The 17877-nt window shown below is 41.8% G+C and overlaps 2 protein-coding genes across 2 annotated transcripts in view; one reads left to right on the plus strand and one right to left on the minus strand.

Annotated features, from left to right (window-relative positions):
- The window catches only part of DUXB (double homeobox B), a 6703-nt gene extending 393 nt beyond the window's left edge, over positions 1 to 6310 (plus strand). Inside the window, 7 exon segments of the mRNA XM_029924219.1 lie at positions 1522 to 1676; positions 3827 to 3845; positions 3848 to 3928; positions 4288 to 4435; positions 5417 to 5463; positions 5758 to 5919; positions 6090 to 6310. Coding sequence (XP_029780079.1) covers positions 1522 to 1676; positions 3827 to 3845; positions 3848 to 3928; positions 4288 to 4435; positions 5417 to 5463; positions 5758 to 5919; positions 6090 to 6310 — 833 coding nt within the window.
- Positions 6311 to 9189: 2879 nt separating this feature from the next.
- On the minus strand, positions 9190 to 17853 carry TERF2IP (TERF2 interacting protein). The gene is made up of 3 exons (XM_029924483.1): positions 17025 to 17853; positions 12610 to 12734; positions 9190 to 10399 (listed from the first exon to the last, which is right to left on the minus strand). Exons 1-3 carry the CDS (start codon positions 17698 to 17700, stop codon positions 9995 to 9997), a joined length of 1206 nt encoding a protein of 401 aa, XP_029780343.1. The 5' UTR covers positions 17701 to 17853; the 3' UTR covers positions 9190 to 9994.
- Positions 17854 to 17877: the final 24 nt, after the last annotated feature.

Raw genomic sequence — 17877 nt, forward strand, 5'->3', positions numbered from 1 at the left:
AACAGACCATCCCTCTGAACAAAACCAAGATGGCCAATGGACCACCATTTTGGAAACTTCCACCCCTGCTGGCTTCCGGGAAAACACGTCATCTGCCCTAGGCTCCGTAACTAGTGCCCTATATAAGTGCCCCTGCTCTTTGTCCTCCTGGTGTGACTTCCCTGGCCCATGCTGTCCAGACCAGGGAACCTCACCCGAGAGCGCTCCCAATAAAGGCCTTTACATTTATTTCTGATCTCAGTCTTCTGCATCATCTCTGCAACGTCCCTGGCTCATTCCCTCCAAGCCACAGAACCTTGCCGGAGAGCTCTTTAATAAAGGGTGCTCTGATCTCTTTTCCCGCTCTCTCTCTTGTGTGACTTTCTCACTCCACTGATTTAACCTTACAGTCTGACTCTTGATTTCAGCTCAGATCATGATCTCACAGCTCAGGAGTTCAAGCCCCAAGTTGGGCACCATACTGTCAATGTAACACCTGCTTGGGATTCTCTCTTTCCCTCACTCTCTGCTGTTGGGAGCCATTCATGAACTAAGTTGAGAATACTCCTAGTGAGGTTAAGGCAGGTTTGCACAGCCTCCTGCCATCAGATGGTGACCAATATCTACCCCCTACTCAATTATTTTTGCCTGAGCACCGACCCCCCAAAGGCACCTTGTTGACTGATATCAGGAGTGACTTGTTCCCTTATTTTGGCCCTAAATATAGGCTGATTGCACCTTGTGAAGAAACTTTTTATAGGAATTTCTTCTTTTCTGATTATGGGAGCAAATATTGCATTTCCTGAAAAACCGGTTTTTCTTCCCCTCAAGAAAAGAGGCTATTGACCCCTGCTCCAAAGAACTAACTTGCCTGTACTATGCTACAAACCTTGTCTTGTCATCAGAAATCGTTGTCTAAGGCAAATGCCACTTCTATGCTGTGCCCATACATTTTAACGATATACAAAGCTGACTCTCAGTCCGTGCAGAGATGCCTGCCTGGCGATCAGAAAGAAACTTGAGGCTCTCACTCCCTTTTGCCGACACTGTCCCCCCTTCAGGGAACCCTGGACCTGCTGGGACTCCGGCACTCTGCCTCTCCCCTGGGTGCTCATGTTCTCTCAAAAATGAATAAACTTTAAAAGAAGAAAAACAAATTTTACAAAAGTCAGAAGCTTAACCAACTGAGCCACCCAGGCGCCCCACTGTGTATTTTATTTACCTTAATTTTTTAAGGCTTGACTTGTTTATCTCCATTAATTTTCTTAGCTCCTACTGCTTCCTATGTTCTTTGCATTTAAGTTTCTGGATTTTCAGTAACTTTTTCCTTTGATAACTCAGATCACAGATTGTCATCTTTTCTATTATACATATATATTCAACTCACAGTTCTCCAATTTAACGACTTTAGCTGTAACCCTAAAGCAAAAACATAAAATCATTGTTGAACCTACAGGCTTTCAGCAGAAAAAAATATTCACACAGAGTTTTTAATCCATAAACCTATCCTTCATACTCCTCTTCCTGTTTTCTCTTGGTCAGGCATACTACAAAAAGAAACCTAGCAAGGCAGGACTGTTTACAACCAGAGTCAAAAGGATATCCTCCAAGCATGGTTTCAACAAAACCTTCGCCCTGGTAAAGCTACCAGAAAACAATGGGCCAAGGAAACTGGCCTTTCAGAGTATAAAATTCAGGTAAGCATTAGGTTTCTATTTCATGATGTCATATTCAAGGTAGAGAGAAATGCTGGGATCAGGACTTTCAGCCAATTCTTATATGTCAGGTGTGTTGCTCAGATTTTTATTGCTATATATTAAAAACAAGAACTGTGTTTATATCTTTCACCAATTGTGTAAATACTGATTGGGTATATTCACTGACAGAAGGAGAAAATACTGGCTCAGGGTCTCCCAATGGTAGATACATCAATTTTTGAGATGTACACAATTTAGGAAATTAGAACACTATAATAATATGGTATAATTAAGTATTGGTATATACTGGGGCACCTGGCTGGCTCAGTCACTAAAATATGTAACTATTTCAGGGTTGTGAGCTCAAGACCTATACCAGGTGTAGAGATTAAAGGTTAAAAAAATCTTGGGGTACCTGGGTGGCTCAGTCGGTTAACCCTCCGGCTTCGGCTCAGATCATGATCTCACGGTTCGTGGGTTCAAGCCTCACGTTGGGCTCTCTGCTGACAGCTAGCTCAGAGCCTGGAGCCTGTCTTCAGGTTCTGTGTCTCCCTCTGTCTCTGTCCCTCCCCAGTTCATACTCTCTCTATCAAAATTAAACAATGAATGGTGCGCCGGGGTGGTAGAGTCGGTTAAGCATCTGACTCTTCATCTCAGCTCAGGTTATGATCTCAAAGTATGTGAGTTTGAGCCCCACATTGGAGTCTGCACTTGGGATTCTGTCTCTCCTACTCTCTGCCCCTCTCCAGCTTGTGCTCTCTCTCTCTCAAAATAAACTAAAAAAAATTAATAAAAATTTTTTTTAAATATACGAAGTAAAATCCCATATTATTTGAATGGTGCTGATATAGAAATGAAACCAAGTTAGATTTCTTTGATAGCTGTAAACAATTATACCAGTGAAACAGCATTTAAAATAATGAAGATCAAGAAAATGTGCTTTTAGAGTAAAATAATGAATTCCTATTTTTGTGTCTATTTAGAGCCTCCAATAAGCCACTGGCTAGAAGGTCCTCAGTCTGAGGGGATGCTGGAGAGAAAGTTTTTATTCTTTATGCAGGAGTTCTGGGTGTGAAGAGACAGGCAGCTTATTCAAATCTCAGTAATAAAAGCACTATGAGACTATCTTGTGATGTGCTTAAGGCTTACCTGCAAATATTCTGATTAATTTAGAGAATAGATAACCTTTTTGCACAATGCCTGGATAAAAGAGTGGTTTGTTAAATATTGGTTGTCATTAACACCCTAACTCCTATCACAAATTATCAAAAATAAAACAAATATATAGAAAGTACACTGCAAATCTGACTCCAGTTAATGAGGAAACAGTAAAGAGTCCTATCGGTTATATTAGTGACAAGAGTTTCACAGCGAGATGTACTGTGTCTTAGGAATCTCCTTACCTATTGCTGATTATGGAATAAGAGGGAATGTGGATGAATGTTAGTACAGCTCCTGACCATGGCTAATTTACTCCCCATTTAAAGAAATCATTTTCACAGTCAATTCCACATGTAGTATATATAAGAAGATGGTATTTCTTCCATATGTATTATATATAATAAAATGGTACTTTACTTTTCTTTTTTTACATTTTTATTTATTTTTGAGAGAGAGAGGGTGAAACAGAGCGTGAGCAAGGAGTAGCAGAGAGAAGGAGACACAGAATCTGAAGTAGGCTCCAGGATCTGAGCAAGCGTTCAGCCACAGAGCCTGGCGCGAGGCCTCAAACCCACGAACCACGAGATCGTGACCTGAGCCAAAGTTGGACACTTAACTGACTGAGCCACCCAGGCGCCCCTAAAATAGTACTTCTTATGAAGAGATGATAGGGATCAAGAAGATATTCACACATAGAAGACCTTTTAAGAGAGAGGTGGGAGGAGGGAAACGGAGACAAAGAAATATATTGATAGAACAGACAGTAGCTCTTAAATCAGGAACTTTTACTTGGAAACCAAGAGGATGAGCATAAAAGAAATGCTGTCTTGATTGGTATGTTAATAGTAATATAACTCCTAAGATAATACATCACTTTTTTTCCTACAGATATTATCCCAATGGCAGTTGATCAAATCAATTTCATTTAATTACCTTGATATTTGGAACAACACAGATTGAGTTACATGACTTCAACATCTCCCACTCAGATTTGGTTTAGAAACCTCAGATCCAAAGACAACTGGAATTTGGATGCTCCTGAGGAAAAGATGAAACCCAGGGACCAAACCAGCATCAGCCTTGGATTCAAGGCAAGAAACCACTGGTCCAAATGCATTTCTTCAGTGGGTCCCAGAGAAAGTGGAAACGGCTCTGCATGTTGTGCCCATATTCTCGCCAAAAAAAAAAAAATCATCTTAGGAGGTACTTACACCTTGCTCTGGACACCCTGGAGTCAGAACAAAAGCATGGTTCCACAGCTGGCTGAGACAGGCAGGTTCTTAGCACACCAAGGCTCTGGGCCTGTTGTCTTACTGCAGGGTGGCATCCTGTTCTGTCACCCTCAGAGATTCAGGGGGGAGTGTCAGCATTACCTTCCTAGGTTTAAGTTTTCAGTTCAAATATGAGAGCTGTCCTAAAAGACACCCTCTGTTCCCATGTTCTCCTTTAGCATACTTACCGAAAGCAGCCAGACAAAATTGGACATCCATCACAAGATCTCAATCACACATCCTACTTCAAGCTTTTGAGAGGAACCAATTCCCTGACATTACAACCAGGAAAAAACTGGCTAAAATAACAGGCATTCAGGACCAAATATGTTCTCTCTGTAAGAGATGTTTTACTTCCCCCTGATGGGCTGCAGAAAAATTCTGACCTATCTCATCCCAATCATCAAAGGCAAAAGTATGGGTTGGTAAACATCTAGCACTGCAAGCCAGATTCCTGCAAAATGAAGAATTCTCTATCTATTTGGAACAACCAGCAGCAAAAATAGGGGGAAATGTGAAAGTTAATACCTATTTTGGGAACTCCCTGTCAGATTTTCTACAGCCTGACACTGTTTGGTCATTTTGGTCCAGATAATTCCTTTCCTTTGAGGTTGTCCTGTGTCTAATCGGTATTTTTAAGGATTCCTGGCCTCTACCAACTACATACCCTGCTCACCTCCCATCTCCCAATTTGTGACAGCCAAAAAAATCTACAGACTTAGTTAAATGTCCTCTGGTTGGGAGAACAAAATCACTCTCCTGGTAGCTTCTAAAGTTATGAGGACAGTGGTTTAGTGGATGTTAAATGCTCATGACTAGGAAGCACATAGTTTTTTCAGCACAGAAACCCTCAAAAGCCTTGTGTTCATTAATCCTTGGTCAGATTTATATACATGTATGTAAGATTGGGATTCTTATACACATGTTGGCAAAGAGATAAATGTCAACCCGGTCAAGAAAACGTATTTGCTGATCCACTATTGAAATTAAAGGGAAGAATCTAGAGCAAAGGCCTTTTCAACCAGCTTCAATCCATCTATAGTTGACTGCAATGTTAGGACCTCACTTTGAGTTGGACATGTATATGCATATCTACATACATACACATGCTAAACACATGAATCAGAGTAATGACACATACATACAACAGTTCTATTTCATATGAAACACACACACACACACACACACACACACACACACACACCATCCTGATAATGGGGCCTGTATTAATAGTCCCTTTGCTTTATGCAGTATGAGAAACAGAGCCCAGAATCACTTGTCTTATGACATGGTCTCCTTTTCCTTCACAAAGATGTGGTTTCAGAACAAAAGATCTCTATACCCAGGGCAGAGAAGTGAGTCCATTAATTCCTTGGCAGACTGCCCAAATGAAAGACACATCTGACAGCCCAGCACCACGAAATTGATCTGCCAGCTCCCCCAGACAGGTCTCATCATTTTGCTTCCTCCAGTTTTTTCAGCAGGAGCCAAACATTGCTCCCTGCTCCTCTCCCATCCCAGGAGTCCTCTGTCCCTTGTGTGAGCAAAAGACCAAGAGTCATGATGGTACAGCCCACATGACTGTGCAGAGAAATCTCTCTCTACTCAGACTCTTAGAAATTACCTGCCAATACCATTGACTCTGGGAGTCTTGAACACTCAGACTCCTTTCTGGCCCCCAAAACCAGAAAAGAGCCAGAACCACAAAGAACAGAATGACACAGGAGTCCTGCAGTTGAAGGACTCTCAGCCTCTTTCTGAGCCCCAAAACCATCAGCTGCAGGATCTGGCACAGGTGGACATATGCAGTGGTGGGATGAGATCTGCCAGGCTCTGGTTATAAAATGGGATCCTTGAGAAGGGACACACTGAGACACACATCTGCAGAATAGTCAACTGGAGAACCATCTGATTCCCTTAGTCAACTCACCAGGAATGTGCAGAAACCTCAAGCCTCTACGTCAACTACCGTTATCCACAGATTTTCAGGAACAAGTACCTTTACCAAGTCCTGGCCTGAACAAAAAGGACCCTCCAGATCCCAACTGTGCTTCAGTGAAGATGATTTTCAGGCTGTGTTCCATATGCTACAAAGCTCACCAGGGCCTGAATTCCAGAGAAAGAAGAAGTTATTCTCAGAACCTGGTCCAGGCCTCTCTTCTTTTGATGCACAATCAGTCCAATGTAAAGGACTGTGGATAATGAGGTCATCCTGTTTGGGACAAGATTAATGCAATAGGAAGGAGAAACTGCTTGGAAACCCAAAGGGCAGTGGTTATCTTCTGTACTCACTTCACTGAATAAAGGATGGTTTCTAAGTTCCATACAGCCTCTGGAAGCACCACAGGCCAGTAGACAGGTCTGCTGAATCCTTCTGAACAAAAGCATTTTATTGACAAAATGACCTCCTCTCTAATCACCATGTCCACCAATCCAGAATATGCATGAACTGTAACCATTCCCAAGCAAGAACACATCTACCCGCTGACACATCAGCACTCCTTTTCCTCCTAGCAAGGTGGGAAAGCAAACCTGAAATTAGTTTGTCACGCAGAAAATGAAAGGATAGTATATTTCCTGATGATGTGAATTCATACAAGTGAGTTTTTCCTCTATGCTCAGAGGGTTTCAAATGGAAACTAGAAACTATCCCAGTATTTACAAATAAGAGAATGATTAAATCAATCAGGTTAAATCCACACTACTGAGTATTCTTCATTTGTATTTTTTTCCTTTGACTATTTTAAAACATTACAAAAAAATCACAATGAAAATACAGTAGCAACACCATACAACCACTTAGTCTAATATGTTAATCTAAAACTGGGATAACCATTTTCGTTTTCAGTCTCCTCTCTTCTTCTGAAATGATAACACATCTCAAAGTAGATTTTGGTGTTTGAAGCTGTGTGTGGGTTTACCTTGGTGCTACAGAAACATCTTTGAGTTTTATCAATTTGCATTGTTTGAACAAACTCAAAAGGTTAGGTCCAGGCTAATGATAAACAGTGATAACATTCCACTTGTTCCTAGAGAAGGTGACTAGAATTTGTACAAAGTTTTTAGCAGACTTTTATTTGGGTATTCAGCTTCCCTTTCATGCCACATTACCAGGGAAGGTAACACAATCTGTAGCCCAAGTAGAATACACCTTGATTGATTTAAGTTAATCCAGTCAATTTCATTTAGGAAGAGTTACAAAGGGGCATGTGTGAAAATACTGGCCAATGAGAAACCTAGGGTCTTCCAAGAAAGTTGCACCCAACTTTTGGGCATGAAAGAAACAGCCTACAAGACAAGCTAGGGACAGCAGAGTAGAAAAATAAAGAACCCTGAAGCTACCTACCTCCGGACTTACTTCTCATACATACAAGATACAAATCCCCTGGTTTCCCTTCTTGTTTCAAGTCCTTCAGGTTAAGTTTTATGTTATAAGCAATTAAATACAACTTTCACATATAGACAAAGAGGGCATATGATCCAGAGACGAGCATTAAACCAAAAAGAAGAGAAAATCTCAATAATTCCAGCAACAGCTTAAAACTTTTAAAATGTAACTGTACCTGCTTTAAAGGGATAGGGAACAAAGGAAAACTGAATACCAGGAGCATAGCCCACTGCTGCAGTTTGCGAAGAGGAAACAGAAATGTTTCTGCTACTAATGAAGGTGTACAAGTTACTTAAGGTCTAGAGATTTCAAAAGCTGAATTGTGGGGTTAGTGGAAAATAGGGAGGAAGGTCCATAATTCAAGAGCTAAAATGAGTAAGAAATTATGTTTCCCAGAGCACAAGCCTCATGAAATCAAGAAAAGAAAACCCAACGAGTAAGAATCTGGCAGCTTAAAGGAGAGGTATCCTAACTTTAGGACTTGCACAGCTGGTCTATGGAGCAGATGCAGCCATAGCTTGATGCCATTAACCATTAAGATCCAACTCATTTTCCTTGCTTAGATTTGTGCTCCCCAAAATACTTCTGACAATTTGTTTCCCCACATATTATCTCCCAGCCTAAAAAATGAAATGCCAGAGAAATAACAAAAACAGATATTTGGAAGTTAATGGTTTATAATGAGTGCTTTAAATATCTTTTGGGAGTCTAGATATGATGATTCGGATCCTTTTGCACATTCTTTGATGAAATTGAAATTTCCAGCCTGGTAGAGTTGTAGGAACTTTACTAAGGTATAAACATCCTAAATGACATCTCCATTTCACATATAAAGTATTTTCAACCACCCTAGACTCATATCTAATTGAATAACACATTTTAAACAAATGCCTACCACCTAACCCTTCCCAATATCCACTTAAAAATCACTCCTGGAGTGAGCTAGGTACTCCCGGGAACAGTTATCCTTTCAACATACTAAAGAGAAGGGCAAAATAAAGCATTTTGATTTAGAATGCATTCCCCCCAGAAGCAGACTCTAAGAATTTGTGTGTAACTGATGATTCTGAAATGCATTTATTAGGGAAATGCAGATGTGAAGCAATCGTAGGAAGCCTATGCAGAGTGCATTCATGAGCAACTACCACTGTGCGCATCTATGCTGGTTTCCACTGGGGACCTTTACAAGATGGCATGGAAACCATTATCCCACTAAAGACGTGCTTCTCAAATATTCAGTTGTGTCATTTCTCTGGATGGCAAGGAAGCTGGATATGCACCCTCTAATTCTCATCCACCATCAGCCAAAGCCACTCCCAGCAGCATGAATGCCACAGCACCCCAAAGAGAGGGAAAGCCTCAAGCCAGTGCTTGCAGTAGGTCCCCTATTTGGGGCATGTGCCGGAATGGGACAGAGGGAGGGCACAGACACCTTCTGTTACACACCTGATGGTTCCTGGTTGGCTTCTCACCCTTCGGCTTTCAGCAGCTCATGGTGTTCTCCCATCCCTCACAGTCCATGACTCAGATCTTCTCTCTGCTCCATCCAGAGAATCTAGCATCCTTCTAGTGGCCTACTAGTTCTAATATGGAACCATTTGTTCATTATGGACCTAATTAAGAGCCAAGAAATGTCAGTTCCTTTATGGTTTTTATATCGAAAAGGTTTCATGAATACAATCAAAGAAAACACTTGGAGATTCAAAGTTCTTTTTATTTTCAACAACGAAGTAACACAACAAAGAGGAATCAATCCACTAATATATAAATCTAACACAATCTTTAGCACAAAATTGTCTTCAATAAATAAAAACATGTTACTGATAACTGAATAAGACTGTTCTTAAGACCCTAGGGTTTTGTGTGCGTTTTAAACAAAACTGGGTGGTAGGTAAAGAAACACGTGCTACAAATATGACTGACAAAGACTGGAAGAAAACAAGAGCAACAGCCAAGGAGCAGGGTCCCCAAATATTACGTTAGCAAAGGGAATATGGGGTGTTCAAAGCAGTCTAGAAATTAGCGCTCACTAGGTGATGCAAGGGTTTAGGATGGTCCAAATTCAAGGCCTTGTGATTAAATCTTTCCGTATTTCTAGATTCTTGATTTGGAATCTATCACAATCTAAAGGAGTTTCTGCCAAATGACAGAGGCTCTTTATTTTCCTCCTTGGACTTTGTCACTAGTTCCTGAAACCAAGGGTTCCATTCAGAAAAGGATTACTACAACAAAGATCAATCTCTGTCTGGTGTAGATTTCCCTTTTATAAACACATTGATACTGCCAGGGACAGCTCTAAATATATCAAATGTCTTTTACTTTTGTCCTCCTACACAACTCTGCTTGGCTACAAAATCTAAGACTCACAGAGCGATGGCAGCATTGGTCAAAAGACAAGTGTCAGTTCCAGCATAACAACCTCTGAAGTTCAATGTTCACACACAAAAAATTTTAACCTCAGTTGCCACATCTTTTTTCTTTTCTCACTATCTTGCCAATTATTTCTTTCGGAATTCAATCCTCCGAGCTACATTCTGAGCACCAAATTTTTTGACCAATGCATTTCGGGCATCCTCATCATCTTTCTGCAAATCTAAGTCATCCTGTCGGGACCAAATAGGATACCCATCAGCCCTCTGACCAGACTCTAAAAAGGAGGAAGTAGCCTCTAGCTCACCACTATTTTTTAGGAATGCCTGTGTAACTGTCGACAGATCCAAGTTAAACTTTTCCATTAACTGCCTGATGATCTTAATGGCAGCTCCCACCTCTGGTGCAGAAACTTTTTCTTCTTCTTCTTCTTCCTCATCCTCATCAGGCTGTGTCTCAGAGTCTTCCTCAGGTGTGGGTGGATCATCATCACACATCGTTATGTGTATTTCAAAATCAGGGCTCTCGTCAACCTATAGAAAGTGATGAATATGACCAATTTCTAATTGCCAAGTCCCAAACACTTATTCTTACTATATCCAGTCTCTCCCAATTACCGCCACCTTGCCCTTTTCATCCCAATCACACTAGACTTCCTTCAGTTCTTCCAATATGCTATGTTCCTTCTAATATTTACTAATGTTGCATATGTGTATATAAATTTATGTATATGATGGATTAAGGGAGGAGGAGTGTGGGTGTGGGTGTGTGTGTGTACGTGGGGGAGATACATGTGTTTATGTATACATACATCATGTGTATATACATGTATACATATGACTATGGTATTCCAAAAGAATATTAGAAGCTAGACTAAATAATGAAAAATAAGTGTAAATGCATGCACGTTTATGTGTACACACGTGTTCAGTAGATCATCTGTTAAAAGTCTGACTTCAGGGGCATCTGGGTGGCTCAGGTGGTTGAGCATCCGACTTGGGTCAGGTCCTAAGCTCACGGCCTATGAGTTTGAGCCCTGTGTCCGGTTAGTTGCTGTCAGTGCCAAAGGCGTCAGGATGGAGCCCACTCTGGATCCTCTATGTACCCCCATCTGCCCCTCCCTGGCTCACACTCATGCTCTCTCAAAAATAAAAACATTTAAAAAACAAAAAAGAGTGGCACCTGGGTAGCTCAGTCACTTAAGCATCAGATTTGGCTTAAGTCATATCTCACTGCTCCCGAGTTGAAGCCTCACATTGGGCTCTCTGAACCCACTTGAGATCCTCTGTGCCCTTCTCTCTCTGTCCCTCCCCTGCTCATGCTCGTTCTCTCAAAATAAATAAACTTAAAAAAACAAATACATAAATATAATAAAAAATAAAGGAAAAGAAAGTTTGACTTCACTAACGGATTATAAGCTCCCTAAGGACAGGAACTGTATCTCTTTTGCTCATCACTTACATACCAAAGTCGTCACACAACTACGTAAAGCACACAGATGTACGAGCATACTAGGGCCTCTGTACTATACTACGTTAGGCACATCACAAAGCATGTCATGTAGGAGACCTATGTAGACCATGTTTGCATTTGAAAATTTATGGAAAATAGACCAAACATAAAACAAAACTCGGACTTCAAAAGGCAACCATCACTAAATTCTGCCAATTCTTGTGCATTCCTTCATTCACCAATTATAGGTCTTTAAATTATTTTCCTGTTTTACGACGAGGCCCGATTACTTTCCTTTACATTAATAAAGAAATATTAGTTTATAAGATCCTTTTTCTTGGAGAAGGTATGTACATATAACTGAGGCTTTCTTTTCAATTACTCCTCACTACATTATAGTTCCTGCCTTTCCCTATAAAGATGAGTAAATATGGGATTCCAACAGAGTATCAGAAACTAGACCAAATATGGAAGGCGTTAAAAAATCCCAAGACCACTCTAAGTACACAGAAAGCTAAATTTGCTTTTTAAAAAAATTAAGCTCCTTTAAAAACTGCATTTATTTTCCAGAGAAGGAGAAGAGTATTTTCAGAAAATAAAGCCACAGTCTTAACTTTGAAAACCTTACAATGAGATCAAAATCTTCAAAACAGGATGCTTTCTACTGTTTAAAAATAATTCTTCCCAGAGGCGCCTGGGTGGCTCACTTGGTTAAGCATCTGATTTGGGCTCAGGTCATGATCTCACAGTTCATGAGTTTGAGGCCTATGTCGGGCTCTGTGCTGACAGCTCAGAGCCTGGAGCCTGCCTGGGATACTGTCTCTCCCCCTCTCTCTCTGCCTGTCCCTCACTCACAATCTGTCTCTCTCTCAAAAATAAACATTAAAAAAAATTTCTTAGTAAGAAAAAATAATTCTCCCCAATTTTTCTCCCCCTGCCCCTTTCTTCTGTGAGAGAAAGAGAACACACATGCACGCATGTGCAGGGGAGGAGGACAGAGAGAGAATTCCAAGCAGGCTCCACGCCCAGTGAAGAGTCTGATGAAGGGGATCCATATCACAACCGAATCATGACCTGAGGCTGGAATCAAGAGTCAGATTGAGGTGGACTGAGCCATCCAAACCCCCTTCCCTCAAAGCCACATGCCTAAAACCAAGATCAGCCCCACTTTCCATTCTCCCTCTCCCCACCTTACCTTTCAGAGCCTTAGGTATACAAAAAGTAAATGCAATAATCAATTTTAAAGAAGAATGGAAGTGGAAAAAATAAGAGTTAAATCTAGTCCACATACCACAATCTCCTCAAACTCCCGGGTGGCTTCTACAAGCATCTTTTTGACTGCTTCTTGATTCTCCTTGATCTCCTCCTTTACATACTCTTCTTCAGGTAAGTCTGGAGTTCTCTTATTCTGTGGTTCTATTAAAGAGAAAAACAGTTCCAGATTAGAATTAGAATCTTTTGCAGAAACCAAAAATATAGTGCATGCTCTGTGAGCTCTGAGCCAAAAGGGAGCCTCTACTCTTTTTCCTATTAGAAGACATCAGTTTTTGACCAGAATAAGGAAAACATAAGACATACATGTTCAAAAGTTTCTACTCTTGCTTCTATAGAGCTGTACTATCCAAACAGTGATATTTTCCTTCAAGCATAATTCATTTTTTGCTCTTTATTTATACATTGTGCAAATCAACAAAACTGCTAGAAACTGGATTCTTAGGAAGCAGACTGTGAGAGGGAGATTAACACTTTGGTAGGGAGCGCTCCAGGGAAAACCCCTGCTGAGAAGAAAACAGGAGTCTTTGGCAGAGATGGAAGGTGAGCTGTGAAAGAGTTCCAAGAAAGCCTCAGCTGAAACCATGGGGAAGTATGGAACTAGAAAGTCCCTTCAGAACTGACTGTGTTAGGGTGAGGGAGCCGCGACAGAATTCCGCATGGACTAGTCCCTAAATACTAGCCAACCTAAGATGTCAAGACTTTGGGCGAAGCAGCTCTCCAGCTGCTGAATAAAGATCTGGAGGGTGCGCCACAATCTACCACACACCATATAATTAACTCTGCTCTCTTTTCCATTGAACAAAAACTGACTACCAAGGGACAGCAAGAGGAAGTTTTTTGTAATGTAACTGTTCTGTATCCTGATTTAGATAATGGTTACACAAACCATACAGGGACTAAAACATGTAACTGGAAAATACTATGGTGGTCCCTCCAAACACTAATCATGGAACTACCATATGATCCAGCAATTCCACTTCTGTATACTCAAGGGAAATGAGACCAGGATGTCAAACATTATTAATAATATTAGTACACCTATATTCACAGCAGCATTATTTGTAACAGCCAAGATACGGTAACAACCTAAGTGTCCATCAGTGGGTGACCACATAAACAAAACATGGTACATACACACAGTGGAATATCATTCAGCCTTGTAAAGGAAGGAAATTCTGACACATGCTACAACACAGATGAACCCTGAAAACACTGTGCTAAGCCAATCACAAAAGGACAAATATATGACTCCACTTACATGAGTTAGTGAGAGAGACCAAATTTATAAAGACAGAAAGGAGAATGGTGGTTGTCAGGGGCTAGGGGAGGGAGCAGAGAGGAGTTAGTGCTTAATGCGTAGTTTTTCAATTTTAGAAGAAGAAAAAGATCTGGAGATAGATGTGGTAATGGTTCCATGACAATGTGAATATACTTAACGCCACCAAACTGAACATTTAAAAATGGTTAAACAAGCAAATTTTATGCAATACATATGTACATAATGTATATTTTACCCAGTATCTCTAGATATTACCCATTTGGTCAATTTTTGCCAATCTGATAAAGTACATTTCCTTGTTCTGATTTACTTTCCAGAAAAACATCACCACACATATTTTGGTTTTTTTTCATTTTCCATGGGTCAGAAGTCTGAGGCTTATATCAAGCCTCTATTCAGGGCCTAATTTACTTTTATTTAATAACAATACTCTGCATTTGTTTATTGCCATTTATTTCCTTTTCTAGAAACTTCTTGTTCTGTTTCTTTTGTTCATTGTTCTCCCAAGTTTTTCTTTTACTAACTTCTGCAAGATCTTTGGACATTAAGGAAACTTAATGCCTGTTCCAATGTATTAGGAATATTTTTCCACTTTACTCTCTTTTATGATAAGAAGTTTTAAATTTCAAATAATCATATATATATGCAACTTTTTTTTAAATCTTGGTTTCAGGACTATCCCCATGCACATATTAAAAAATAAATTCAAGGTAACCTAATGAATGGGAGAAAATATTTGCAAATCTTAACAGACAGAATAAAAAACTCATAACAACAAAAAAAATTCCAATTTAAAAATAAGCAGATGATGTGAATAGATGTATTCCCAAAGAAGACATACAAATGTCCAACAGGCACATAAAAAGAGGCTCAGCATCACTGATCATCAGTAAAATACAAATGAAAACCACAATGAAATATGACCTCACACCTGTCAGAATGACTTATCAAAAAGACAAGAAATAACAAGTATTGAACAAGATGTGGAGAAAAGGAATCCTTGTGCACTGTTGGTGGGAATGTAAATTGGCATAGCCACTATAGAAAACAGTATGGAAGTTCCTCAAAAAATTAAAAATAGAATTACAATATGATCTAGCAATACCACTTTGGAGTATCAATCTGAAGTAAATGAAAATGCTAATGTGAAAAGATATATGTAACCCTATGTTCACTGCAGTATTATTTATTGTATTATTTACAAGAATCAAGATACAGCAACAACCCAAGTGTCCATGGACAGATAAATGGGTAAAGATGTGGTGTGCATACATACACACTGGAATACTCTACCACCACCCAAAAAACAACAACAACAACAAAATCTTGCCACTTGCAACAACATGGATGGACCTAGAGGACATTATGCTAGTGAAAGAACAAAACAAAACAAAACCCAAACTCACAGAAAAGAGAACAGAGAGGGAAGAGGGTTGGCATGGAGGACATGACAACAAAAGGGGTGAAGGGGATCAAGAGGTACAAACTTCCAGGTATAAAATAAGTAGGACATGGGGATGTAACGTGCAGTACAGGGAACACGATCACTAATGTCATATTAACGTGTATGGAGACAGACAGAAACCAGACTTAATGTGATCAGTTTGCAACGTATAAAAATGTAGAATCACTAGGTTGTATACTTGAAACTAATACTGTATGCCAAACATACTTCAATTTTTTTAAAAAGATCAATAAATAGAATTGAAAAATAAAAAGCATAGTCATCCATATTGTTTAAGTAATCCTACACCCAGCATAGGACTCACACCTACACCTACAACCCTTAGATCAAGAGTCACGTGCACTACTGGCTGAGCCAGCCAGGTGTCCCTCTTCCATATTTTCTTAGTCATTTTAGAATTTTAATTTTTACAATTAAATTCTGATCTTCAAAACATTAGAGTAGGAGAAATCCAGCTTAAATTCCCCAAGGTTCCAAATGGCCTGCTCATAGTCTCAATCCTACCGGATTTCAAAGCAAAGCACTATGGATTTTACTTCACCCAGACACATAATCTTGTTTTCTCTCCTAGAATTCTCCCTCTTGCTTACTCCTTTCTAACCACACTGGTCTTGGTTGCTCCTAAGCACACCGATCATATTCCCACCTCCAGGCCCTTGCACTCAATATTCCCTCTGCCTGAAACACCCTCTGATAACCACCTGGCTTGTGCTTTCCCTGGGTCTCTACTCAAATATCAGCTTATATAGTGATTCTCCCTTATTACCCTGTAGAAAACAACCTCCTCCCCAGCCATTACCCTGATTTTATTTTTCTCTATATCACTTACTACTGCCCAGCTAGTATGTTAAGCTCCATGACCGCAGGGACTTTTATTTATTGTTATATCCCAGCAGGGTAACAGTGTCTGGCACTCAAATATCTGTTGAATGAATGAATCTGAAATGTCACTTTTACCAAACACAAAATTCCTACTAAGCATCTATTTCTCCTGAAAGGAGAAATAGATTTACCTCCCCACCTTGAAATGTTATATGAAATCGCCACATAAGGGGGAGGGGGGGGCATGTTTCTTTAAACAAAAGGGTCAGTTTAAGCTGTCTATACCGATTACATCCAAAGTGAAGCATCTTAAACAGCTTTGCCCTGATCCCCAACAACACCTGAATCCCAACATACAGTTCGACGGCATTAAAAACGCACTTCCCTTGAGCGAGACCAGAAGAGCATTCCAACTGACGAGAACTTTCTGTGAATACGCACAGACGCCAAAACTTCCATGAAAATAAACTGGTCGGGCATGCCTTTAAAAAAGCTTGTACAGAATCTACCTGAACGTGAAGTATTTTTTTGAAACGAACCTCTGGGAAAGATACCCTACAGGCTGGTTAACAACACATTGCCTCTGGGGAAGAAAACCAGGTAGCCGGTGGTGAGGTGAGGTGGAATTTCTTCTATACAGCTTGTTTGTACCATTTGATATCAAACCACGTCAGCTCCCGGAAAAAAGACATAAATCGAAGTGCGAGTAGAAAATGGTGCAATTTTATCCGGAAGTCTAAAGAGGACGGGGGAGGGCCGGCGACACTACCGGAGACACCACGACGGACGCCGGAGCGAAAGGGGAAGGGGCCCCGCCCCCCCGCACAGGTGCAGCCGGGCCCCGCGATCGCGGCAGAGGCCTCACCCCCACTGTCGGCGGCCTCGGGGTCCTGCTCAGCTTTCCGCTTGAGTTTCTGGGAGGCGGGGCTCACTGGGGCGTCCCCCAGCAGGTACTTATGCTCCTGGCCCCGCAGGTGCTTGAGGTAGCGGTCCTTCAGGGACTGCCACGAGTGCTGGGTGAGCGCGCTCTTCTCCATCGCCTTCCACAAGGCGGTGCCGGTGACGGAGCTGGGCGAGCGGGCATTTTCCTTCACGTACGTCAGTATAGCCACGTCGTCCGCGTCCGTGAAGACGATGCGCCCCGTGTGCGGCTGCGGCTCGGGCTGCGCGGCTGCGGCGGCGCCCCCCTCGGCCTGGGCCGCGGGCTTCGTCTCGGAGGCCTGGCTGGCCGCCGAGCCCAGCCGGTAGGCCTCCAGGTCGAGCCTCTCGTTGCGCTCCACGCAGTCCAGGATGTACTGCGTAGAGATGAAGTCGCCCGAGGCCTCAGCCGCCGCCTCCCCGGCCTGCGCCAGCAGGACGGCCCCGGGCTCCTGCACCCGACACAGGGTGCCCCCGCCGTGCAGGATGAGCGTTGAGAGCCGGCGCTTCGCCGGGCTGGGACGCACATAGAAGGACATGGAACTGCCATCTTCCCTCACGAACAGAGTCGAGGAATGAGTGGGCCCGTTGGGGTCTTTGCCCAAATCCATCGCCTCCGCCATAGCTGACACCAGGCACCAGAACAGCGGTCCCAAAACAAGTGTCTGACGCACAGAGCAAACCCGAACGGACTACAGTTCCAGACGCGTCGGCCGCGAGGCCCCGCCCTGCGCCTGCGCAGCAGCAGCGCGCGAGGATCGCCCGCCCCCCTCCTCTCGGAAGAGGCGGGGCTTCCGGCC

The sequence above is a fragment of the Suricata suricatta genome, chromosome 16 (genome assembly GCF_006229205.1).
Source record: "Suricata suricatta isolate VVHF042 chromosome 16, meerkat_22Aug2017_6uvM2_HiC, whole genome shotgun sequence".
Lineage (NCBI taxonomy): Eukaryota > Metazoa > Chordata > Mammalia > Carnivora > Herpestidae > Suricata > Suricata suricatta.

Bases quoted from the DNA above. Each gene is read 5' to 3' on its own strand.
- TERF2IP (XM_029924483.1), bottom strand. From the start codon at position 17,700: ATGGCGGAGGCGATGGATTTGGGCAAAGACCCCAACGGGCCCACTCAT. The intron at 12,735-17,024 runs GTGAGGCCTCTG...TCTCTTTAATAG, and splicing joins CGAGGCCGCCGACAGTGGGG to AACCACAGAATAAGAGAACT. The intron at 10,400-12,609 runs GTATGTGGACTA...CACTTTCTATAG, and splicing joins GGGAGTTTGAGGAGATTGTG to GTTGACGAGAGCCCTGATTT.